Genomic DNA, 26,414 nt, shown 5'->3' with positions numbered 1-26,414 from the left:
CCAGTGTTTTGGAGAGGTTCTTTTGCACATGTTAGTGCGACGTTTGTTTTGTCGCCTGTGTGCGCCGTGTATTCGCCTTCGGGCTCCATAGTAGCTTATGTCTTTTGTGAATATTGCACTAAAGCCTTTGGACTGAGCCTCTGCGTCCTGTGCCTGATTCATACACCACACCCACCTTCAGCACCCGTTGACATCCTAATTAATCTGTCCTACATTTGTCGTGAGAAAATAACTTGACATTTTACAAAAGAGATACAAGTGGTATATGTGTAATGTTGGCTCCTGGACTGAATGTACGGGCGTGATGTGGACCTTGTTTGTTAAATTATATGCTATACTAGCCTGGTCCCAGATCTGTTCATGCTGTCTTGCTAAAGTCCTATGGCCATTGTCAAATCAAGTTGGCAAAACCGCACAAACAGATCTGGGACCAGGATAATGTTATGATGCTTTGGAGTTGGAAAATAACTTGATAGTAAATATTTTCCTTTTTCTCTTTTGAGACCGGACTGAATAATATATTTCAAGGCCAGTGGGAACTGACTGAATGTGATAGGTCCATTTTGTGTCTCTAGTGAATAATAACTGCTCTCAGTCTGTCTAGTAGTTTCCAAAACAGACATTGACACTGTGGATGTATTTCCTTGTTCATTTCTTTGTATTGGTGCAGATGTATGTACATTTATTTATCGCTTTGTGTTGTGAAGCTTAACATTGTGACAAGCCCTGCAGGTACAGGAACCTAATTTAATTGTATAGCTGTGATTGAACTTGAGAGGGAGAATTGTGAATTACTTGAATAGGTTTCTCCAGTGAAAAAAATACTCATTAATATGTCAGTTGATGTTATGGGCCCTGTTCGAATACTTCAGAAATTGCTAATCTAAAGGAAAACATGAAAGGATGCATTTCTAAAGTATTCTAATAGGTCATTTTGGTGTTCTGCCTACAGGTTCTTTCCATATATTGTATCTTATCTTCACCAGCAGAGGGGGACAAAGTCAACACTTTCAACATACGCATGTATTCAGATTTTTACATGGGGAGAATCTCAATTGGTTTTGCTCGACTCCTCACGTCCTCTCTGCCGCACTCTCCTGGTGGAAAACGTGGACACAAATGTGCTTGTATAAAATTAGACTTTCCTTCACTCAGGAAAATTACATTTTCAGAGGAATCCCCAAATATGTGTAAATTGTTAAAAATAAATGTAGCCAGACATTTTATAGACAAAATATTCAGTAGCATATAGTTTATAAACGTGTGCATGTGTTTCTCCTCCGAGAAAACAAGAGCTGATTGTGTGGCGGATTTCAAAACGCTTCTATGACATGGAGCCGAGGATACATTTGTGCTTCCTTGCTGGGAGAAGGCTATCAAGGAGGACACTACTCCGTTCGCCTATTAACAAATTGACACTCGCCTACATATGGCGACCACTTTTAGTTTGTTGGGTCACAAAGAGAAAAGGACTTAGCAGTCGGAGAAGAGGGACGGACCAATTGAGAATCTCCCATGATTTCCAATGTGTTCTTTTTAAGTGACAAAAAGAGATTGAGACATATTGGATTGGATGAAGAGTCCCAACAATGACTAGTATTTTGTTGTAATCTTTATTGTATTGAACTTTAATTTGAGAAGAAAGTCGTTGCACACTGAAAAGTAGTAAAACATCTCATGAAGGTATAACAATACATTGCCTGGACATCTAATTTCAAGTTATGTAAATACTGTACATTTAATATTCTGTTTCTATGGATGTTGATGGTAATACACTGAAAGTACATTAAGGATCTTTGAGAAATACTTGTGAAATACAGATTATTAACCGAGAACTGATAAAAGACGAGAATCAAACAACATCTTAATTTGTGGTTAAAAAAAAAAGAAACAGAAATGTCAGTAGGTAAATATAAAAATCCTTGAAGATTTTAAAAAGATATGAGTCTGATTAAACATTTAAAGATGACAAACACTTTATATACATAACATTCACCATATTCATATATTACAAAAATATAGGCAGCAAAGGAGTTTTGATGATTGAAACAACATGAAACAATACCCTAGTCATAAAGATATTGCAAAAATATTACTGCTTTCCCTTTCTTCATTATTGTATATTTTGTTCCAAATGACTGTACAACACTTTAGACAAAATTCACAACAAATGCTTTTATTTGCTTCAGTTGAGTTCTCTCTAGGTTCAAGGCTTTGTTTTCAAGCTAGGTCTACACTTAACCTCACTTCAAGGACCGAAGCCTCTACTAAACATTTACTGGCAGGAAAAGCAAGCGAAAATAAATTCAAGATTTTGTATGTCGTAATTAATATTTCCCCCCACAAAAAATATATGTATGCATTAACCATAATCTATTTCTAAAACTTTATTTACTTGAGATTTATTGGACTTCAGAGTGATTTTGAAATTGCCACTGAATTCAAATCTGCCTTTATTTTGATTGACAGGTAAGACACTACACATTTACTTCTAACATTTTCCATCAGTGTCTTAACTTTAACGTTGAATATACATTTCACTACATTCCCTTATGGGTGATCTTTAGGAAAATGCTTGTTATAAATGAACACCTCCGTATGAGATTAGAATGCTGGTGAGTTGAAGTTGGCTGAAAAAGCCTGAACATATGACTTACTGATGTAGGATCTTCATTTGATCACTATTTTTTGCTGAGAATTTTCCTGCACATCAGGAAAAGCAAAATTGTAGTGTATTCAAGGTTTAAAAATGCTTCTAAAGTTAGTAATTTCCACTTTAAAATGTCAGACTTGATTTGCCTAATTAACGAATTAACCAAAAATGTACCAACCCCTACAGAAAATGTCCATTAATTATAATCCACATTTCCTGTTGCTGCAGGATTATTTTCCTGCTGTAGAAAACTGGCTCAAATTAAGATCCTACATATGTACTGTGATACTGAGCCAGCCTGACAACTGACATTGACCTGACTGTACACATTTGACTACATACAATATATACATTCATCCAGATATTGTACAGGGATACATTCATACAATGAGCTCTGCTGGACATTCTCACTTTTCTCTTTCTTATTATGACCACGTTAGATCAAGCAGGAGAACTGACAGCTGAGTCTGACCGAGTAAGACAGTGATGGAGGCTCATACAGTGATAGAGGATATAAGGGGTGTGTCCCAATAAACATCACCTTTTTATCTGAAGTGTGCACTTGTCCACTACTTACCACAAATCTAAAAGCATTGGATTGGGCTAGTTTCCATCATGTTTTTTATACCAATTATTTCCTTTCAGATCAGTGAAGGGAAGTGAACACTTTGGGAGAAAGGAGAGATAATTGGGACATAGCCCAGGAGTCATACAGTGATAGGAAGGTAGACAGCAAGGGTCATGGGGGGGGGATAATGGGGTCAGCCAGGGATAATAATAATACATTACACTTGTATAGAGCTTTCCATTACAGACTGAATCTCAAGGTGCTTGTTATGCAAAATAAACAACAAAATTGAATTAAAAAAGAAATAGGCTACAACAGATCAGCTAGTTTGAGTGGTTCTAGATCAGCTAGTTTGAGTGGTTCTAGATCAGCTAGTTTGAGTGGTTCTAGATCAGCTAGTTTGAGTGGTTCTAGATCAGCTAGTTTGAGTGGTTCTAGATCAGCTAGTTTGAGTGGTTCTTGAAGCCTCCAGATGGGCAGCTGTGGTCATGAGAGGTTCTGGAAGCTCATTGCTAGATGGTCAATGATAAGGGGTTCAGTCAGTGATAAGGTTAAATACGGGGGTCATAGGGTAATGCGGAGTGGTCCAGGAAAATGTACACTATCTGGCTGAAGGACCATGAAAATGACCAGTTAGGCCGAATTTGAAGGCCTCACAGGGACTAGGAGGATTTATACACGGAGGTATACATTCAGTCATTCTATGGGTAAAAGAGGGTACAGACAGTCATAGGGTTAACAGGATCAAACAGTCATAGGGTTAACAGGGTCAGACAGTAATTGGGTTAACAGGATCAGACAGTCATAGTGTTAACAGGATCAGACAGTCATAGGGTTAACAGGATCAGACAGTCATAGGGTTAACAGGATCAGACAGTCATAGTGTTAACAGGATCAGACAGTCATAGGGTTAACAGGGTCAGAACATACTGATAGGTGTAAGAGTCATGGCTGGATATAGAAGTACATTCACAGCTGCAGAAGGAGGTGGAGCAGTTGGTCCCCAGAAAACAGGAGGAGAGGAGAGAGGAGGGAGAGGAAAAGAGAGAGAGGTGAAGAGAGAGGGAAGAGAGGTGAGGAGATGGGACAAAGTTGTGGAGAAGTACAGATCAGGGTTGGGTTATAAAACAATATCAGAAACTTTGAACATCCCACGGAGCACCATTAAATCCATTATTAAAAAATTTAAAGAATATGGCACCACAACAAACCTGCCAAGAGAGGGCCGCCCACCAAAACTCACGGACCAGGCAAGGAGGGCATTAATCAGAGAGGCAACAAAGAGACCAAAGATAACCCTGAAGGAGCTGCAAAGTTCCACAGCGAAGATTGGAGTATCTGTCCATAGGACCACTTTAAGCTGTACACTCCCCAGAGCTGGGCTTTACGGAAGAGTGGCCAGAAAAAAGCCATTGCTTTAAGAAAAAAATAAGCGAACACATTTGGTGTTCTCCAAAAGCCATGTGGGAGACTCCCCAAACATATGGAAGAAGGTACTCTGGTCAGATGAGACTAAAATGTAGCTTTTTGGCCATCAAGGAAAACGCTATGTCTGGCGCAAACCTAACACCTCTCATCACCCCGAGAGCACCATCGCCACAGTGAAGCACGGTGGTGTCAGCATCATGCTGTGAGGATGTTTTTCATCGGCAGGGACTGGGAAACTCATCAGAATTGAAGGAATGATGGATGGTGCTAAATACAGGGAAATTCTTGAGGGAAACCTGTTTCAGTCTTCCAGAGATTTGAGACTGGGACGGAGGTTCACCTTCCAGCAGGACAATGACCCTAAGCATACTGCTAAAGCAACACTAGAGTTGTTTAAGGTGAAACATTTAAATGTCTTGGAATGGCCTAGTCAAAGCCCAGACCTCAATCCAATTGAGAATCTGTGGTATGACTTAAAGATTGCTGTTTTCTTTTTTTTTGTCTCATTCTTGTTTGTTTCACAAAAAAAATGCATCTTCAAACTGGTAGGCATGTTGTGTAAATCAAATGATACAAACCCCCCAAAAATCCATTTTAATTCAAGGTTGTAAGGCAACAAAATAGGAAAAACGCCAAGGGGTGTGAATACTTTCGCAAGCCACTGCAGTTATTCACCCTGAGGGCTATACTATGAAGCGGGATAGAGGACTTAGCAGCTAACTTTGGTCAATTCTGAATTCAACTTGGCTCACCTTTTAACCAGGTACATTTCTATGGCAACGAATCCTTCAGCTCTAACCTGCTCCAGGGGCAGGCTAACTCCACTTTAGCTAGTGTTGTAGTATACCCCTCGGGTCTCCACCTGTAAATCGAAGTTCTAGACCATAGATGGGGGTACAATGGTTAATCGTGACTTACTCGATAATTAATCAAGGAAATTGTCCAGCACAAAAATGAGGTCACGGGTTATTTCAGAATGTTGAGGGGGTTTGAACATTGGTGTTCCCATAATTGGTTGCTTCACCATGATCATTTTCAACTTTAATGATTATCAATAGTTCACTGTCTGTCTGTTTGTGAAGCCCAGCCTAAGATGATGGTGATGGAGCTCATGCACTTTTTGGTATCTGTTTCTTTACTGTAGTATTTTTGACAACTTTTACTCCACTACATTCCTAAAGAAAATAATGTACTTTTTACTCCATACATTTTCCCTGACACCCAAAAGTACTTGTTACATTTTGAATGCTTAGCAGGACAGGAAAATGGTCCAATTCACGCACTTATCAAGAAAACATCCCTGTTCATCCCTACTACCTGATCTGGCAGATTCACTAAACACAAATGCTTCGTTTGTTAATTATGTCTGAGCTTTGGAGTGTGCCCCTGGCTATCCGTAAAATTAAAAAACAAGAAAATCGTGCCGTCTGGTCTGCTTAATATAAGAAATGTGAAATGATTTAAACTTTTACTTTTACATTTGATACTTAAGTACATTTTATCAATTACATTTACTTTTGATACTTAATTATATTTAAAACCAAATACTTTTAGACTTTTAGTCAAGTACTGTTTTACTGGGTGACTTTCACTTTTTTATTAAAGTATCTTTGCTTTTACTCAAGTATGACAATTGGGTACTTTTTCCACCACTGATAGTATTCCTCCTCGTCAAGAAAAGCACATCAGCTAATTATAATACACAAAGTAAGCAAAACAATAAAATAATTCCAACATTACCTAAAATGATGAATAGGATACTAATGAGATAGACCTATATAAGCAATAGGACTACAACAATTGAGATGTACAAACTATGGCATAAGGGAACGATGAGCGGATAAGAGGCAATCCGTAATTTCGATGAAGACATTAATGAGTGAGCTAAAATGGACGTAGTCAATCTAACTGTTTGTTCAGCACTTTTGAAATGTACAGCGACAGAATTCAGAACATGGGCCGTTCTTACAATATTCTCCCTGTACACCAAGTCAGAACTGTAGGATGAATAAAGGGGGCATACAAGCAGACAATGAAAGCTCTTACAATATTCAATGATGACATTTCTCTAAAACAGGCTATAGGCTACATGTGTACCACCAAGTCAGAATAGTAAGCGAAGTTCTGAGGGTGAAATTGACCAAATGATTAGGGTGAGGCACATGGGCTACTAACAGCTTACTACACTTCCTTACTATTTTCCAAATCCACAATGACTATTTTCCTACTTCCTATTTGGTCTTAAAAATAGATTACAGTACATGCAGGATATTGACACATTCATATTATGAGGCTCAGATAAAGATTGATTCCCTCCTATGGACCTCAAGGCCAGAGTACACTTACATATCAAACACAAACACAGCCTTTTATCACTCATCCCTGCGCTTTTTATTATTTTACCACTTATGTTTTACAATTCCAGTCATAATTTGTAACATTGTAAAAGGTAACCTTATAAACACATTCGGACTATTAGTCAGGTTGTTTATTGTGCTGACAGTTTTTTTAGAGATGAGGTTGCAATTATAGGGTTTAGCAAAAGGACGTGAGGCTCCTCAAAGGTTACATTTCTGCAACAGACTGGAGAGAACAAGGGTTTGTAACCACCCTATGGTGGAGACATCTCAGAAAATCTAGGTATAACACAAACAATTATTCTATCAAGACTAACTATATTACATTAACTGGTGGCCTATTGGATACAACGACATAACGTTTAAGACATCAATGTGATAAGCCTAACTGGTTCAATCTTCTCTGTTGTTTGTGTTAGTATAATATATCTGAAATATCCTCTTATAACCATACCAACTCCACTTTATGTTAATAATGTCTCTTTTTTTTTGTTCCACAGTGCTCAATAACTATTAGGTAATGGCTTGAGACAAAAAAAACGTAGGGATGACATGGACACTTGTTTTGTTGTGCCACACCAGACTGGTAACATTGCTCATCTATAAGTATGAGGAAGTTGTTGTGCTATGTTGTGCTGTATGTTTGGACTCAGTTACAGAATCAAGGGCAGGCAGTTCAAATTAAACCAAATACTGTATGAAAACATGAATACAGTCATAGTCGAATACGCTGAAAATGTGTGATATACAACTTTCCCTGAGTGTCTGTCTGACGTGTCTTGGTAATTTTCTGTACTTCTCTGGGAAAGGTACTGGTGCTCCACTGATGCCCCAACTGATACATAATATTATACCTATTACTGACTAAACAGCCTTTTCTCTCTTACAAAAGGTTAAGGGTATATTTGTCCCTGATGTGCATGGTGTCATTACTGATGCATAGACATCATGTGCTTTTGTTATTGCTTTATTTTTACTTTACTTTGAGCAACATTTGAAATATTAAAATGCAATTACCCTGTTAAAAATCTAAAAACCTACAAACTGGACCAGTAACACAAGGGGTGTTCTTGATGGTGTTAGATTGGCCTCTCAAAACAAGTTTGATAAGGTTGACTAACCAGCCAGGTCCCTCGTGATACAAGTCAGTATTCGATGTAAATCTATGTCTGAGGACGTTGGGAGATGATGTGGAAACCGGCCACTAGGGGCAGCAGTGAGCGATGTTACCTTCAAGTAGTTTTCGGTAAGCATCTGCCTCTGATTCCAAAGGTTGCAAGTTCGAATCTAGGAATAGAAAATTGTTTTGATATTTTTGTTTTAAGCCTCTCCCAAACCGTAACCCATACCTTAACCATTTAGAGTTAATGCCTAACCTTAAGAATTTGGAGTTAATGCCTGAACTTAACCCTAACCTTCAAAATTCGGAGTTACTGCCTAAACATAAACCTTATACACTTCAAAATTTGACGTTTGGAATAACTTCGAAATTTGATGCTTAAGAAAGGTCTAACTCTGACATGAGACTGTGAGAGCTGGTAGCAGCCCAGCTAACTTCAGGTCAAAACATTCCATATTTCCTGTTTTGTTTTGGAAACAATAGGAGTATTGTAAAACAGAGTTTTTAAAATTTAGTTTTAAGGATCAACTCACACAGATATTTTATCTTAGCCATCCATTCTGCGCTTGAAACAATTATCACTTTAACTTACTTTATGTTAAATGGCATCGCAGGTCCTCGCAGGCGTAATTCATTTTTACCAACACAAAAAGATCATAAATAAAATATACGCATTTTCCCACTAGTAGTGTGTTTCCACAAAATTGACTTGTTGGGAATAAAAACCAGTGCTTGATGAAGTAGTGCACACAAAATGTACTTTTTCGCTTAAGTTTTCATATACCGAATACAAAATCTGCAGTCCAATGTGTTGTCATCGCAATTTCAACTCAACGGATAGTATTGTCACAAAAACTGTTGTGTTAAATAGCAAATGTGCCTACTATGGTCTTGGCACATGCAGCTCGCAGTTACAGTAGGCTGTGGGGGTAGGCTAGCCTACATGATGAGATTATTATGGATAAGAGCGAGAATATGTTTATTTGTCAAACAGCAGTTAAGAATCGATCCTCATGTCACCAGAATAATAATAATAATTTATTGGAAAGGAGCATCAAGCTCATCACCGTGCACTTTCACCACCCTGTGAAGTTCATTATAACTTATTTCATCTGTAGCCTAATAAACTGCATGCTTTCCCGAGTTGTAGTGGGAGGACCACACACCATTTCGTTGCGCGACTCCAAGTTTATGATGATAGGATGGTTATTATATCAATATTTGCGTATAAAGGTGTTTGTTTCCACCGTCATTTCTAGCGTAATTCATTTTTACCAACACAAAAAGATCCCAGTCCCACCATGTCGAACAAACAAATGATCTGTCATCATTTGTAGATAAGATCTTCCTACCACGGAAAGGAAAATACCAGTCTATTTGTTATTTTCTTTTTTTTGTCCGATCCTTTAGCTCCCCACAACCCCTCCCATCTATCTTTCTATTCTCATAGTTTCTACAGATTCTAAATTAAAGATACAATGTTTTGCTAAGAGTATTGTAACGACCCGGTATTGTGTTCTGTGTTCGTGGGTGTGTTATCGTTCTCATGGGTGCTAGCAGGGGTTACATATGCCAGGACAGATGGAAAGGTTGGGGGGGGGTATGATGGGTAATCCCGCGGGGTTTTGGAATGCTTAAATAGGGGTTACGGTCTCATCTCTCTCTCTTCTGTTCGGGACACTTGACTTGACATGTTATATTTGTGTACGTTCGGAATTTAGCGGCGTGGGCTGTGGCCTGAACAATAGCCCCAGTTAGGAATAAACCTGTGTTCTGCCAGTACACCTGGTTCCTGTCTTTCTTTTCCTTTATGACCCAGCTGGGTCATTACAGTATTATTATATTATTGATCAACTGACTGACTTTTCAAATCACCCAGCAGTGCTATTTGTAGAGTTAGCTCCAGGTAAATGGTAATAGATAAACTGGGATATGACTTAAAGAGTTAATCAGGGTGTTTTTTCTACAAATAGACAGGTATTTTCCTTTCCGTGGTAGCGAGATCTTATCTACAAATGATGACAGATCATTTGTTTGTTTGACATGGTGGGATTGGGATCTTTTTGTGTTGGTAAAAATGAATTACGCTAGAAATGACGGTGGAAACTAAAAAAACCATTAACAAATATATATATATGCCGACAGATCTTTCTTTTTTTTCTGTTTATTTTATTTTACTTTTTTCATGTGGACTGTTAATCCTGTCCCGTCCCGAACTTGACTCTAGAACCTCAATCCATTCCTGCCAGAATCCCGCGGAACCCACAAGATCCGCGGGAGTCCTGTTCCCGGTTTCAATCTCTACTCCATAGCCTCACAACCTGTCTAATGAATGCTGTTCCCGATTGCTTTAAGCTTCCATCATTTATTTTCATCCATTTCAGATAAATAGCTGTTGGTCTCCTGAAAAGTGGTATTGTAATGTTGAATAAAGTTAATGTACAGTAAATAATGATTTCAAACTGAAGTCAAGAAACCCTACCCATTTTCCCTGCATACTGGGAAAATGTAAGCTAAGTTAACAATTAAAGCAATTTAAGTTAACAACTAAACTTTATTTTAATAATTTGAAAAAGAGCTTAACACAATTCATTTTCATTTTTATATACAGTACAAGTCGCAAGTTTGGACACACCTACTCATTCAAGGGTTTTTCTTTATTTGTACTATTTTCTACATTGTAGAATAATAGTAAAGACATCAAAACTATGAAATAACATGTAGTAACTCTTGGCATTCTCTCAACCAGCTTCATGAGGTAGTCACCTGGAATGCATTTCAATTAACAGGTGTGCCTTGTTAAAAGTTAATTTGTGGAAGATAGCCCTATTTGGTAAAAGACCAAGTCCATATTATGGCAAGAACAGCTCAAATAAGCAAAAAGAAACGAAAGTCCATCATTACTTTAAGACATGAAGGTCAGTCAATCCGGAAAATGTCAAGAACTTTGAAAGTTTCTTCAAAAACCATCAAGTGCTATGATGATATTAGCTTGTTTTTTTATGAATCTGCCAAAATGTCTAAAAGCCTGTTTTCACTTTGTCATTATGGGGTATAGTGTGTAGATTGATGAGGAAATTTTTTAATTTAATCCATTTTAGAATAAGGCTGTAAAGTGAAGGGGCCTGAATACTTTCCGAATGCACGGTATATATACTACTATTTTGCACTATCATAATTGATCACAATTGCAGTAAGTAATCTCTTAAAAGATTCAGACACTAACCGTCTTTTAGATGTGAACTGCCCCTGTAAATAGAAAAACGAATCTTTAACAAACTAATGTAATATTAAGATGGTATTAGTAGTAATAATAGGATGATCAATATTGTCATTTTTATTATTTATTTCTACTTACAGAGCTGCTCATGATGGCCGTGGGTGCAGAAGCCAAGCAAATGAATGACTGAGAGTTTATATGTTTAAGGGCGGGGCATGTAGCCTGGTTACCAGTCTGTTTAGCTAACATTCCACTTCCTGTACTCCGTGTCATATGTTTAGCACAGAGTGGAATGATAGCTCAACAGACGTATCAAGACTGGTACATCAGGTTTTGACAAAGTGGTATACATTTTTTCATAGCAGGTCAGGAGAACTTACGCAGCAGGCTAGGATAATTAACGTAGCAGGTTATGAGAATTAGGTTAAGGTTAGGAAAAGGATTAGCTAAAAAGCTCTCCTAACTTGCTACGAAAAGTCACTTCCGGTCGTAGCTGTACACAATCGAGTCACAAACTAGACTATGGGGCATTTATATGTTTAAGTGCAGGGCATAGGCCTATCATTCATCTGGAATCAGATGATTGATGGTCATGAAGAGCTATGTGATTGTAAAAAAACAAAAACAAATTACACCATACATAACCTTAGTGCATTTCTCACTGACAGTACCATCATCTGGCAACTATATTGACAGGCTCTGAGTGGTAAGACATATCAGGTCTGAACTTTTCTGTAAGTGAATGAATTCTACAGGACAAAGATGAGGATAGTGCATGATGCTTCAAGGACATTTCAATTAAATACCATAAAAGCAAATGTATTACACACCCAGTTCTGAACACTGGAATCTTAGATAAGAAACACAGCAGTGCATGCAACATACAAAACAGAGTCTATATGAGAGAACAACCACTTCCTATTGCCCTTACGAAACAAACTCTGTAAGAAATTAAGTCTGCCTTTGTACAATTTAGGGCACATTTTTTCAGGGTCTGTTAAGGTCTAGGATAAACTAAAGTATATTGTTCCACCACTTCTTCCAGAAGAAATCCAAAAGATACACATATTAATAGATGAAGTGGGACAACGCTAATAACAAAGTCCTCAATGGCTTACCAGGCAGATACAGAAGTCCCATCTCCCAAAATGGCTGGAAATGTGGATGAAGGCTACAACTGATAATTAACTAAATTGTATGCACTTTCTACTGGATAAGAGCGTCAGCTAAATGACTAAAATTACAATGTAAATGTAATAGCACACATTTTTATTACAAAGTGTCACTCAACTTACTTAAAAAATACAGAGAGAATAAAATGTCAGATATGCATTCAATATACAAGAGTACCTATGAGGACAAGAATGTCTGTCTAGACATGGGTATGAATTATTTTACTTATAGTTTTTACAGTGTCTGTTTGTTTTGTATTATATGCAGTGTTGTACGTTCATCATGCAAACCACATTTCCCTTTGGAGTAATTTCCCCCTTCTGATAACCAGGTGGCGAATCGCATCTCTGCATGTCTGGCAGACATATCAGTATGGATGACGGATCACCACCTCAAGCTGAACCCTGGCAAGACGGAGCTGCTCTTCCTCCCGGGGAAGGACTGCCCGTTCCATGATCTCGCCATCACGGTTGACAACTCCGCTGTGTCCTCCTCCCAGAGTGCGAAGAGCCTAGGCGTGACCCTGGACAACACCCTGTCGTTCTCCGCCAACATCAAGGCGGTGACCCGCTCCTGCAGGTTCATGCTCTACAACATTCGGAGAGTACGACCCTGCCTTACACAGGAAGCGGCACAGGTCCTAATCCAGGCACTTGTCATCTCCCGCCTGGACTACTGCAACTCGCTGTTGGCTGGCCTCCCTGCCTGTGCCATTAAACCCCTACAACTCATCCAGAATGCCGCAGCCCGTCTGGTGTTCAACCTTCCCAAGTTCTCTCACGTCACCCCCCTCCTCCGCACACTCCACTGGCTTCCAGTTGAAGCTCGCATCCGCTACAAGACCATGGTGCTTGCCTATGGAGCAGTGAGGGGAACGGCACCTCTGTACCTTCAGGCTCTGATCAGTCCCTACACCCAAACGAGGGCATTGCGCTCATCCACCTCTGGCCTGCTGGCTCCCTTCCTCTGCGGAAGCATAGTTCCCGCTCAGCCCAGTCAAAACTGTTCGCTGCTCTGGCACCCCAATGGTGGAACAAGCTCCCTCACGACGCCAGGACAGCGGAGTCACTCACCACCTTCCGGAGACATTTGAAACCCCACCTCTTTAAGGAATACCTGGGATAGGATAAAGGAATCCTTCTACCCCCCCAATTGTAAAGTGGTTATCCCACTGGCCATAGGGTGAACGCACCAATTTGTGAGTCGCTCTGGCTAAGAGCGTCTGCTAAATGACGTTAATGTGCCCTTGAGCAAGGCACTTAACCCTAATTGCTCCTGTAAGTCGCTCTGGATAAGAGCGTCTGCTAAATGACTAAAATGTAAAATGTAAATGTAATGAAGTTAAACTCGGAACTTGATGTATCATTTTTTTTAAAGTGTATTCAGCAAGATATAGTCTTGTGAACAAAATAGGTTGTCATGAAATAGTAATCAATCAAACAATTTGCGGCTGTAGTCTTTAGCATTTTTGATTTTGGTAGATCACCCACAAAATGTACTGGCCACACATTTTTTGCAAGCACTATTCAAACTTTGCCCCTTTCTGGGCCTTGTACTCAAAGTAGAAAAACATAAAACATGTTCATGTTAAAGTCCTGACTCTTTTTGACATGAAGTCCATAAACCAGTCCCTGTGCAGAGATAATACTGAACAGGCAGTCAAACAGCAAAACAAAAAGTGCAGTTTGTGATCTGTGTTCATCACGAGATACATTTGAGGCCTACCATTTGCTTTTGATTTGTGAGATTTCTTGATTGGTTGCAGTGCGTCGGAGGAAGACCTTGAATATCCGGTCGGACTTGATTCTTCATTACTTTGTTGGGTTGAATGGTTGACTGAAACATATCAACAACATAGTGGTTATGGAAAATCACAAATAGTTTACCACAATATTACTGTAATCATTTATGGACATTTTGACAGCATTAACATCAACAAACAACAGTGTTAGGGCTGTTCACAAAGGGGCGAGCATAGATAATTGATTTTTGTCTTAAACTTTCCCTGATTTCAATATACACACTTTCATCATGTTTTGCTATGTGTACCATGCCCTGAGTATGAATCAAACAGTAATTATTACCTCAGATTGCTTGATTGCTTCGAGATCCTCCAGCATCTCCATCGCCAATCTTCTTCGGAACTGAATATGCGCATCATCGATTTTCTTTATTTCATCACATTGCATCTCTTTCTCCATCTCTTCCTCAGTCTGAAAAAAGATAACTGTGGAATAAGTAGCCGACAAGTCCAGCAGCTTACTCAGCGCAAGGACACATTACACTGTATGTCTATATTTTGGAATTATTCAAGAACAATGACATGTAGACGAATAAATGCAAGACCTACTGTAACTGACAATAACAAAAAATGATTACCTCGTTCATTGACGTTAAACACAAAATAAGGTAATACGTTTGCTGAGTTAATGTAATATAGCAGGGTCTTACCAATTCCTCAAAGCATTCTCCAAATCTGAATGTCTCCAGTCCTGGAAACTCAGCTCCAGTTTCAAAGAGATCCTCCAAGCTTCTGGCAACCAGGTGCAGAACTTCAAACTCATAGGCGTAGACTTTGCCATCTTCACATAACAGGAGAACCAGCTGCCATCCTGCCGCTGAACAGCGGAAGTCATCCAGGGCACCAATGACCACCATCTCCATTCTCTCTGGAAGGTAGCAGTCTTTCCAAACTTCTAACTGTTCACCATCTCCAGCGTGGACAGTTTCCTCCAGACCCCCGATTCTCAACTCATAACTTTTCGGCTTTGCAAGAGGAATCTTGCTGTCGCGATGTTTGGTCACAATCTCTTCAATTTGGCCGAGGAATTCTACAACATTTGTGGAAACAACTGACAACAATTAGAAAACATTTAACATTCTAATTGTCAAGAGTGCAGAATATCCTACTTACAACCTGCAAATATAGAAATAACAATTTTGAATCTTATTGTATTATTAGCCATCTCCTTTAAAGATGCAGTCCTGGATCTTAAGCACAACAAATTCGCAACATATTGTATAAACTGGATTCGTAACATATCATATGAATTGCACACACAAAAAAATATAGATTTGCAGGATGTAACATATCATTCGAAATGGCTTATGTGCACCACTTTCAAAACTACTGGTTGAAATTATACAAACGTTCCGGAGCATCCCTTTAACTTTCAATGATGGGTGGTTCTCACATATCACATATCAGATGTTAAACAGTTGTTCCTGGAAGCTTTCATGTTGTGCTTTTGGCTTTAGCTGTCACATTTTATATCTCTGAAGGTATAGCTGTGGGTATAGTATCAGCTAGTTGTCTCGCACTGTGACTTCTTCCTGTGATCCAAGATCCAACTGTTGACCCCAAGTGGTAGGCTAGCTTTTTGCTTTAGAAGTTTGTGCAATATGTCTTGAATTGCGAATGGCAGTACTGTATTGAATGCTGGTGCTGTAACTCAAATCACGCAGCTAAATCCCATCAGCTGCTAAGGTTGCTGCGGAGAGGATGAGGTCAAATGTGGATGAAGAGGAGGCAAGCTTGTTGCTGTCACAGTACATGTTTCCAGCTGTGATGACATCTTCCTATGATCCAAGTCAACTGGTGCGCCCAAAAGTGGTAGGCTTCTTGCTCCAGACGTTTGTTAAATTGGCTTGAAGTGCTTTTGTATGTAGCATTGTGTGGGTGGGTGCTACAGTCTTACAATTTTAATCTTTCAAATATCCCCTTGATTTCGTACTCTGGACCTGACAGCAGTGGTAACTTGTGATGCAGCAAGGGCTTCACTAAGGTCAATAGACCTTATTCTTGCCACGGCCATGATTGTTAGAAATCCAGGTTAGCAGGGTAGGAAGCTGAAGTGCTTCATCAAGTCTATGGATAAAAGTGATGAAACTTTAATCAAGTCTAATCTGATAATTAATAAATTTATAGAAAATCTGAGTGCCTAGTTTATTATTATTATTTATTATTTGAATGGCAGCTTTAACCAAGGTTGATTTAATATTAATATTAATACATTTTATTTTAAGCGCTTTTCAAAATACCCAGTAAATTTTCATAGTCAGTAAGATAGTCAGCAAGATAAAAAGCTATAAAATCACACATTAAAATCAGCAAGAATATAAAAGTACATGAAATATTAAGACTAACCAGGGAGAGCACTAAACATGATGACAGACTAACTAGGGGAGTAAACAATAAGGGATGAAAGCTTAGACAACAGCCATTTTGGGTAAGCCTGTGTGAAGACGTGTGTCTTAGTGTGGACTAGAATATGTGTATGGATTGTGAGGTTCTGACATGGAGAGGGAGGGAATTCCAGAGTTGGGGGGCTGCACTACTAAAAGCATGGCCTCTCATGGAGTGGAGCCTGGTGTGAGGGATGGTGAGGAGGCCAGTGTCAGAGGAGCGCAGTGAACTGGTGGGAGTGTAGGGGTGCAGGAGGTCAGAGAGGTATGTGGGTCCCAGTCCATTTGTAGGTGAGCAAGAGTAGTTTGAAGATTATCCTGTATTGAACTGGGAGCCAGTGACGTTTGATGAGGGTTGAGGTGATGTCCCAAGGTCTGGTGTGTGAGGACTCTGGCAGCTGAGTTTGAATGTATGGAAGTCGATCCAGTGTTTTGGCGGGGAGTCTGTAGAGAATGGCGTTGCAATAGTCCAGGCGTGAATGAGGGTTTCAGCAATGGGGTCGGTGATAGTGGGTCTGAGTTGTGACATATTTTGGAGGTGAAAGAAAGCTGTCGTTGCTTAATACATACTGTAGGACTATGTTGGTTAGCATAGGGAAAATATAGCTTTGTCTGGCGGCACTAAATGTACAGCTACTGTATTGTTTGATTGTCCAATAAGGCAGGTAATTACTCTAACAGTCAATTCTTAATGAAAGGTTCATTTTGGAAATGTATCATCCAAGTCCGGAATGAATCTTCAATGAAGGTGGTGAAAAGGGAACAGGGTATCACAGACACTCATTGACCCACACAGCCAAACAACCTCCTCACAGCTGAGACATCAGTCTAAATATCATCATCCATCACCTTCATCCATGTTTTCTTCTGTCACACTGCTCACATGCATTCACCTGCAGATCCAAACACACCTTGATGGAATGTTTCTTCTGTCACACCAATTGAACACTTGATAGCCTACCTATATAATGAGATATCTTCATCCAACATTTCTTCTTTGGCACTGATGAATCTGGTGTCCAGAGATATCTGTCCTCTTTGATGTCCAGGACACACCGACTTTCATAGAGAGTCGTCACGCATCACGTCCGAAATCCTAGTTTGAAAATGCACTACTACTCAAACTTTCGCACAAGTCTCCCACAGGCACATGTGGTGATTTAATGGACGTTTGAGTCACGGGTATATCTCAACATAGGAATTCGGCCACAATGCATTAAGACGACAGAGGAAGAAAAAGCTCTGACGAAAACTCTGAAAAGATAGCAGCAAAGATATGTTATAAACAGTTGTCAATAAGTTTTGGTATAAATCAGACAAACGTTATATACTTGATGTGTTCCTATTTAGAGCCGTGGCTAGTTAGTAATGCTTCTTTTAATGGGTCCCAAATGTACAGTAGGACATCTGAGATATGACCATATCAGAAATGGAGGTCGTTTGGAACACTGAATTCTGAAAGGCCCATAACTTTGAAATTCACTTAAAGGAATAATTAGAGATTTTGGCAATTGTTCTACTTACCCAGAGTCAGATGAACTCATGGATACCATTTGTATGTCTTTGCATGCAGTTTGAAGTTGAAAGTGGTTTCTGGAGGGAATGCTAACTAGCGTTAGCTTAATGAATGGAAATCTATGGGATCAGCTAGCATTTTAATTTCCAGTCGCCTGCACTGTCAGCTGCACTGTTGAACAAGACCGGTGTTTACATATAGTGAAGGAGGGGCCCTAGTGCCCACTCGTCACCATCAAGCAAGCAACTTTATCTTCAAATGACATTCAATTTCTCTATCATGGAATTTGATTGTTTATTGAAATTGTCGAATGTGGGTTCTAGATTTGTCTAAGCCCGGGATTCAATCCGATTCCGGGTAATAGGCAATGCGGCTTTTAAAGGCAATGTTCCCGAGTTCACGAGATCGCATTCACGGTAAATGCTGCATATGTCAGATTAATCAGACATTTCCTTTTGAAGACGCATTGGGGAGTGGCTGAACACAAAGGCCATTGGATGACAATACACTACATAAAGAAAAGGTTAGCTGGTACCTTCTTTTTCCCTCTTACAGAGAAGAAACTCAGTCTTTATCTTCTGTACCAACCTGTATAAAATGATAAAAACAGTATAAGTATTGTTTTATCAAAATGTATAATTATGTATTAATTTAGCTAAAACAACATTTATAAACATTAAAAGAAGAAATACACATTTGCAAACTAGGTAAGGAACCCAGGCATGGCTTGAGTAAATTCTTAAACTATTGAAATACAGCAAGTCAATACAAGTAATAAACAAAGTGACATGGGGCCTCTTAATTTTTAAAATAAAATATATTTACTCCATTGATGTGGTGATTCCTCCGATGACTGTGGGGAAAACAATAAAAATGCAGGTGAACAAGTAGGGCAAAAAAAGCACTTAAACTGGAAAAATTCACATCAAAATAAATAAATACTGTCCATGTATAATATAGATCAAAAATAATGTTTGATTGGGCCATCAATCAACATGACTAAATTATCATTTTAAATGTAATTCCAATAAATAGTGTATTTGAGTGAAACACACACATAAAGTTGAAATAGGCTTACATGAAATAGTTGTATCACCTAAACATTCCGTATAAACCTAGGGATTGGCATTTTACCTTTTTTGACTGTTCGAGTACTTCAGTATTCAAATGAAAAAAAAACTAGCTATTTTTAGAACAATGTCTGCACTGGAAAATAATATGTGTGCATTTATCTATATGCCAACAATGCCTAATTTATCATAACCATTACATGTAAGGAATCCTAATTGCTAAATTGTCTCATTTAGGTATATTCAGTCAATAAAAAAAACAAGTACCATTTTAAGATTAATTTATTGAAACTGTAATATCAACTGGTTATATTATATCCTGGAACACATCTTCAATAAGGTAGCATCTCAGCAGTGTGGTGCTTGCTTATAGAAGCCTATGGCTGTGCAATGACATAGCCTTGTTTTGCTAATATGGACATTCTTATTTCTCGAGCCCTTATCACAGTCAAGACACCTATTCTATAGTAAAAACATGATGTAATATAACAGAATAAAATATAACAGAATAGTCTCACGTCTGAACAGTTATTCTCAAATAGTGATCATTTGAAACAGGGCTCAATTTGGCAAGCACCACACATTTTTCAGGGTTACAAACCCACATCTGTCTTCTTTTCGATGTACAGACGTTCGATTTAGTTAATTATGCCTGTTCCTTGGAATGGTCTAAATGTATTAACAATTCTTCATGAGGATGAATTACGACATCTGTTTGGAGAGTAGAACGTCTGTCTGGCTAGTAGGCCTAGGCTTAATGATTCAGATGAAAATATGCTCTTTGTCTTTATCAAACTAATGTGTTTGCATATTTTCAGTGTGGATCCTGTCTATATTTAGGGGGCTAATAGCCGGGTCTAACCAATTCTAAATGCCACTAGCAGTTCGCAAAGTAGTCATCACTAGTTATCACAGCCACAAAGTCAGAAACCCTGCCTGTTTCTACAATTTCGCTTCTTAAAATCCGATTTTTTACCTAACCCTTAACCCTAACCTTAATCACACTGTTAACCTTATGCCTAAACCTAACCTTACATAAATAATAAAAAGCTTTTATTTCATGAATTGTTAAGATATAGCCAATGTTGACTTTGTGACTGTGGTAACTAGGGTCACCCGCAAAGTAACCTAAACTGAAAATGACGCAGTTCTTCCAAAACTGCAGCTCATTGTTGGAATACATATTTTCCTACTTCAGTCAACCAGTCCATTTTGAATTTGTGATAAAACGGTCGTCATTTGGCAAGGAATGTAGCTTCTGTATCCCATCAGTTTGATACGTTTTTATAGAAATGTATTTATATAAGCGCATTCACCACGCGTGTGTCGATGAAGCGGTGGGAATTCCATGTAGGTTGATGCTGCGTTCATATGCTCGTCGGAGCGTTCTATTTCCTAACTGTGATGTTGGAAATAATACTTTGTTTCATTCATGTGCTTTTTGGTCGGAACAATTCTTCAACCAAAAAGATTTTAGCTATCTTGATAAGCTAACTAACATTGCTTATAATTAAATTAGCTAGCTTGCTTAAGATTGACAATATGATCAAACTAGCTACATTCCGCCCTACTCATATTGTAGTTGTGAAAAACGGATTTGTTGTAACCTTTTGTTTGAAAATGTAAAAGGTCAGTGTTCACAAGTCAGCAGGTCACAATTCGGCAATTTTCTCAGAGTTTCCCGGCTTGTAATTCTGATTTGAAGGGTCATTCAAGTGAAACTTCCTAGTCAGAACTAGGAACTTCCGATAACTCCGATAGGACGTAAACGCAGCAGTGCTACTTATCTAACGTAACTAATGGCTTTCTCAAGCCAAAGTATAAAACACTTTCTTTTCACCAAAGACACTTTTCTTCATCAGACAGATATTTATTATTATTAGCCTACTCAGGATCCGATACCATAGAACCAATGTTTATGGTAATAGTAATTAGAACAAAAAATAACATCATACATTTCCTGAAAGCTATCACCATTTCAATGAAACACTTATATTACAAACAAGTCTATCGTAACATAGCTTACCAGATTCAAATGCAGTCTGTAAGAAATATAGAGGCAATTTAAAACAAACTATAAAAGTTTGAACTGCTTCTTTAGGGCTGTTGCGTGACTTGTCTTTGTTCTCTTCTTCTTGCCTGAACAAGGAGGTCTGTTTCTCCAGGTTCCGTGTTCGTGCTACATTGATAATGCGGAAGAGCTTGAGAGGACATTATAGTTCTCTGGAAAAGTACTGTAGACAATGTGCTGTGTGCGTCATATTTAATTATAGGCTCATGACTGAAAAATAAACTGAGGCATGGGCTTTAGACTACGTAGCTAGATTTAACCAACTTTCTCTTAGACTTTTGAAAAAGACGTGGAGGGAAAGGCACTTTTTAAGTTGTCAATAAAACAACAATTTTGGGGGACCCTTGCAGCTCACTTCTCCTTTGTTGTTGTTTGAATTAATTTGACAGAAATGTTGTTTAGCCTATTTTTTTATAATACCACTTATACCAGTATAACAAAGTCATTGAATACCACGATAAACATGGATATGTTGTGCTATCTGTGTTAATACTTTCAACCTAAGTGAGAGACTTTTTAAGTGCAACTGATGTAGCTTGCCAGAATGGTTTAGGCGATTTTGAAGCCCTGGGCGAGCCTGCACCTGCCGCTCTTTGCCAGCTCACAGGTTGCTGACATGTTGTTCCTCTGCATGGGTGTGGCTCCTCCATTTCTCATTCTGTTCCACTGAGAATGTCGTTTTAGCTCGCCTGGCCGGTACACCATGTAGGAGGAGTTTTCCCCAGGTTGAAAGTGATTGCATTCATTTATTTTATTTAACTCTCATTGAGAGAACATTTATTTTGCCAGAGATCTGGTCCAAGATATAGCAGCAGGAGGAAACTAAAACCAACCAACTTTCAGGAATTCTCATTTATTAATAGATACAAAATATTTACAAGATAAGTTTGTGTTATAAAGTAACATCAATACTGTCTGTATTTGTCCGGGGTTACACAAGTTCAGTGTCACACCATTTCTGCAGTTAGCTAACATCCTAGCTAACGTTAGCCAGCTAGCTAACTGTTATGATGAGTTTCTTGGGTATCAAATAATCAAGGATGCAAGGATATACTTAGACATTCTGTGGAGATTTCATACCAAGTATTTATTGAATCACGAGCTCGTGGGTTCATCCAACCAATGGACATAGCTTTGCCCTTCGTCAGTTGAACTCCCTATCCCAGAAGACAATCTCCCTTATATACACTTGGTTCTCCTTCCTTTCACATACATCTGGAAACCATCATAGGCCTCCCTGTCTCTGTTCTTATTACCCTTTGCCCTCAGGTCACTACATCCTGTCCATCAATCACACTACCCTGACCATCACTAATCTACTTTGACATAATGGAATGTAGACTTCCTGGCACCAAACTAATTATCTATTAACTCTAAACTGGTCCCCACAATACTATGACATGACATCATTATACCATAAAAACATCATATCACTAACTGTAGCCATATAGCTAGAATTCATAACATATCATACATTTTGCAAATGTATAACATATTGTACCTTTTGCAAATTCGTAACATATTGTACTAAAGTATATTGTTCCTCCACAGCTGTGCTTCTTCCAGAAGAAAATCCAACCGATTTTAATTAGAAAAAATACAGATAAAATAAAATGTCAGATATGCATTCAATATGCAAGAGTACCTTTGAGGACAATAAAGTCTGTCTAGAGAGTAATCATATGATCACATGGGTATTCATTATTTTAACTATTGTTTTTACAGTGTCTATTTGTTTTTTATTAGTGTTCATCGTCCAAACCAAATTTCAGTATGGAATAATGAAGTTAAACTCGGAACTTGAACTTGATGTCTCTTCTTTTAAGTGTATTCAGCAAGATATAGTCGTGAACAAAACAAGTTGTCATGAAATAGTAATCAATTAAACAATTTGCGGCTGTAGTATTTTGCATTTGAGTTTTTTCAGAATTGAAGGAATGATGGATGGCGCTAAATACAGGGAAATTCTTGAGGGAAACCTGTTTCAGTCTTCCAGAGATTTGAGACTGGGACGGAGGTTCACCTTCTAGCAGGACAATGACCCTAAGCATACTGCTAAAGCAACACTCGAGTGGTTTAAGGGGAAACATTTAAATGTCTTGGAATGGCCTAGTCAAAGCCCAGACCTCAATCCAATTGAGAATCTGTGGTATGATTTAAAGATTGCTGTACACCAGCGGAACCCATCCAACTTGAAGGAGCTGGAGCAGTTTTGCCTTGAAGAATGGGCAAAAATCCCAGTGGCTAGATGTGCCAAGCTTATAGAGACATACCCCAAGAGACTTGCAGCTGTAATTGCTGCAAAATGTGGCTCTACAAAGTATTGGGGGGTGGCAATCATTTTGGCGTCTTTTTTAGAAATAGATCTTGCCTCTCCATAAACGGCAGGAAGCAGATTGTACAATCAACTTTCCTACATGTTTTGGACTATAGTGACACCATTTATGAAAGTGCAGCAGACACCACTCTAAAGCCTCTTGAAAACCTCTAGATGCAGTCTACCATAGCACACTTCGCTTTATCACAGGTGACAGGTTTAATACTCATCACTGCATCCAGTATCAGAAGGTCGGCTGGTCCTCACTAAAGTCCCCTAGATCTCTTCATTAATTCCTTTTTGTTTACAAAGCTCTGCTGAAAAGGCTTTGAACCTACCTCACTTCACTGCTAAAATGTTTAAATATGAGACACCAAACCCGTTCACAGGGATGGTTAACTCTCGAAGTTCCATTAGTCCGTACTGATCTAGGTAGATCCACTTTCAGTTTTAATGCCCCCCATTCTTGGAATAGCCTGCAGAACTCCCTGCATCTTGATTTCCTGGTGCTGCCAGGGCAGTTTAAGACTCTAGTATTAGGTGTGTTGAATATACAGTAAGTTGCAGTTATTTTGATTGAATTAAGAGATTGTTGTGGTTGTAACGTAGAAAGTTGTAACTTGTAGTGTTGTTTTTAAAATGTGTTTTATATTTGCTAGAGTGATCCTTTTGTACTGTTGCATTGTTCTGTTGTTATATTGCTGTGCTCAGGGTATCCTTTGAAAATTAGACCCTGGTCTCAATGGGTTACCCCTGACTAAATAAAAGTTACATAAATAAACATACAGTTGAAGTCGGAAGTTTTCATGTTTTATGTTTTTCTACTTTGAGTATAAGGCCCAGAAAGGGGCGAAGTTTAAATAGTGTTTGCAAAACAATTGCGGCTTTTATTTCTTTCATCACATTCCCAGTGGGTCAGAAGTTTACATACACTCAATTAGTATTTGGTAGCATTGCCTTTAAATTGTTTAACTTGGGTCAAATGTTTCGGGTAGCCTTCCACAAGCTTCCCACAATAGGTTGGGTGAATTTTGGCCCATTCCTCCTGACAGAGCTGGTGTAACTGAGTCAGGTTTGTTGGCCTCCTTGCTCACACACGCTTTTTCAGTTCTGCCCACAAACGTTCTATAGGATTGAGGTCAGGGCTTTGTGGTGCCATTCCAATACCTTGACTTTGTTGTCCTTAAGCCATTTTGCCACAACTTTGGAAGTATGCTTGGAGTCATTGTCCATTTGGAAGACCCATTTGCGACCAAGCTTAAACTTCCTGACTGATGTCTTGAGATTTTGCTTCAATATATCCACATCATTTTCCTTCCTCGTGATGCCATCTATTTTGTGAAGTGAACCAGTCCCTCTTGCAGCAAAGCACCCCCACAGCATGATGCTGCCACCCCCGTGCTTCACGGTTGGGATGGTGTTCTTCAGCTTGCAAGCAACCCCCTTTTTCCTCCAAACATAACAATGGTCATTATGGCCAAACAGTTCTATTTTTGTTTCTTCAGACCAGAGGACATTTCTCCAAAAAGTATGATCTTTGTCCCCATGTGCAGTTGCAAACCGTAGTCTGGCTTTTTTATGGCAGTTTTGGATCAGTGGCTTCTTCCTTGCTGAGCGGCCTTTCAGGTTATGTCGATATAGGACTCGTTTTACTGTGGATATAGATACTTTTGTACCTGTTTCCTCCAGCATCTTCACAAGGTCCTTTGCTGTTGTTCTGGGATTGATTTGCACTTTTCGAATCCAAAGTACGTTCATCTCTCGGAGACAGAACAGGTCTCCTTCCTGAGCGGTATGACGGCTGCGTGGTCCCATGGTGTTTATATTTGCGTACTATTGTTTGTACAGATGAACGTGGTACATTCAGGCGTTTGGAAATTGCTCCCAAGGATGAACCAGACTTGTGGAGGTCAACAATTGCTTTTCTGAGGTCTTGGCTGATTTCTTTTGATTTTCCCATGATGTCAAGCAAAGAGGCACTGAGTTTGAAGGTAGGCCTTGAAATACATACCGCTGGTACACCTCGAATTGACTCAAATTATGTCAATTAGCCTATCAGAAGCTTCTAAAGCCATGACATCATTTTATGGAATTTTCCAAGCTGTTTAAAGGCACAGTCAACTAAGTGTATGTTAACTTCTGACCCACTGGAATTGTGATACAGGGAATTATAAGTGAAATAATCTGTCTGTAAACAATTGTTAGAAAAATTACTTTTGTCATGCACAAAGCATATGTCCTAACCGCCTTGCCAAAACTATAGTTTGTTAACAAGAAATTTGTGGAGTGGTTGAAAAATGAGTTTTAATGACTCCAACCTAAGTGTATGTAAACTTCCGACTTCAACTGTAAATGCTCTGCAACAACATAACACAGTGTGAAGGATATAAAATATGGCTACACCACAATACCTACTAGATGTCCTCATGGTACTGTAGAACTAACTACTACTGATACTAATGTGTGACAACTGAACTAGTCATGATAAACATATAATTCAACCAATGTTGGTGAACTTAATCCATTTTACAGTAGTCATTGTCCTATGCTCTGGGAGAAAGACAACAGGCTAAGTTACAAACACATCTATCTACTCTGACATGAACACATCTAAAGGTATGGGTGCAAATAGCATTGTACAGTATAACAATGATCAAGCATGTTATTGTACTGCATTGATTTCAATCAAATTGATCTCTATGTCCTGGTTTTCCCTAGTATAAATGGATGGAAAAA

At 38.8% G+C, this 26,414-nt stretch overlaps 1 protein-coding gene and 1 pseudogene across 2 annotated transcripts; one reads left to right on the top strand and one right to left on the bottom strand.

Moving 5' to 3' along the window:
* LOC123482677 overlaps positions 1-26,414 on the top strand; it is a 76,780-nt pseudogene that overhangs the window by 33,518 nt on the left and 16,848 nt on the right.
* Positions 13,882-21,501, bottom strand: LOC121551140. Of its 2 annotated transcripts, XM_045210914.1 has the most exons (6): positions 21,317-21,501; positions 19,046-19,073; positions 18,756-18,808; positions 14,971-15,371; positions 14,604-14,732; positions 13,882-14,355 (listed from the first exon to the last, which is right to left on the bottom strand). In XM_045210914.1, exons 2-6 carry the CDS (start codon positions 19,048-19,050, stop codon positions 14,221-14,223), a joined length of 723 nt encoding a protein of 240 aa, XP_045066849.1. In that variant the 5' UTR covers positions 19,051-19,073; positions 21,317-21,501; the 3' UTR covers positions 13,882-14,220. The 2 variants fall into 2 exon arrangements, with proteins under 2 accessions (XP_045066849.1, XP_045066850.1); XM_045210915.1 differs by lacking the exons at positions 18,756-18,808; positions 19,046-19,073; positions 21,317-21,501 and adding an exon at positions 17,666-18,737 and having other exon boundaries at positions 14,971-15,350.

This window comes from Coregonus clupeaformis, chromosome 35, assembly GCF_020615455.1.
Source record: "Coregonus clupeaformis isolate EN_2021a chromosome 35, ASM2061545v1, whole genome shotgun sequence".
Taxonomy (NCBI): domain Eukaryota; kingdom Metazoa; phylum Chordata; class Actinopteri; order Salmoniformes; family Salmonidae; genus Coregonus; species Coregonus clupeaformis.
This window is presented reverse-complemented; position numbering and strand designations above follow the sequence as displayed.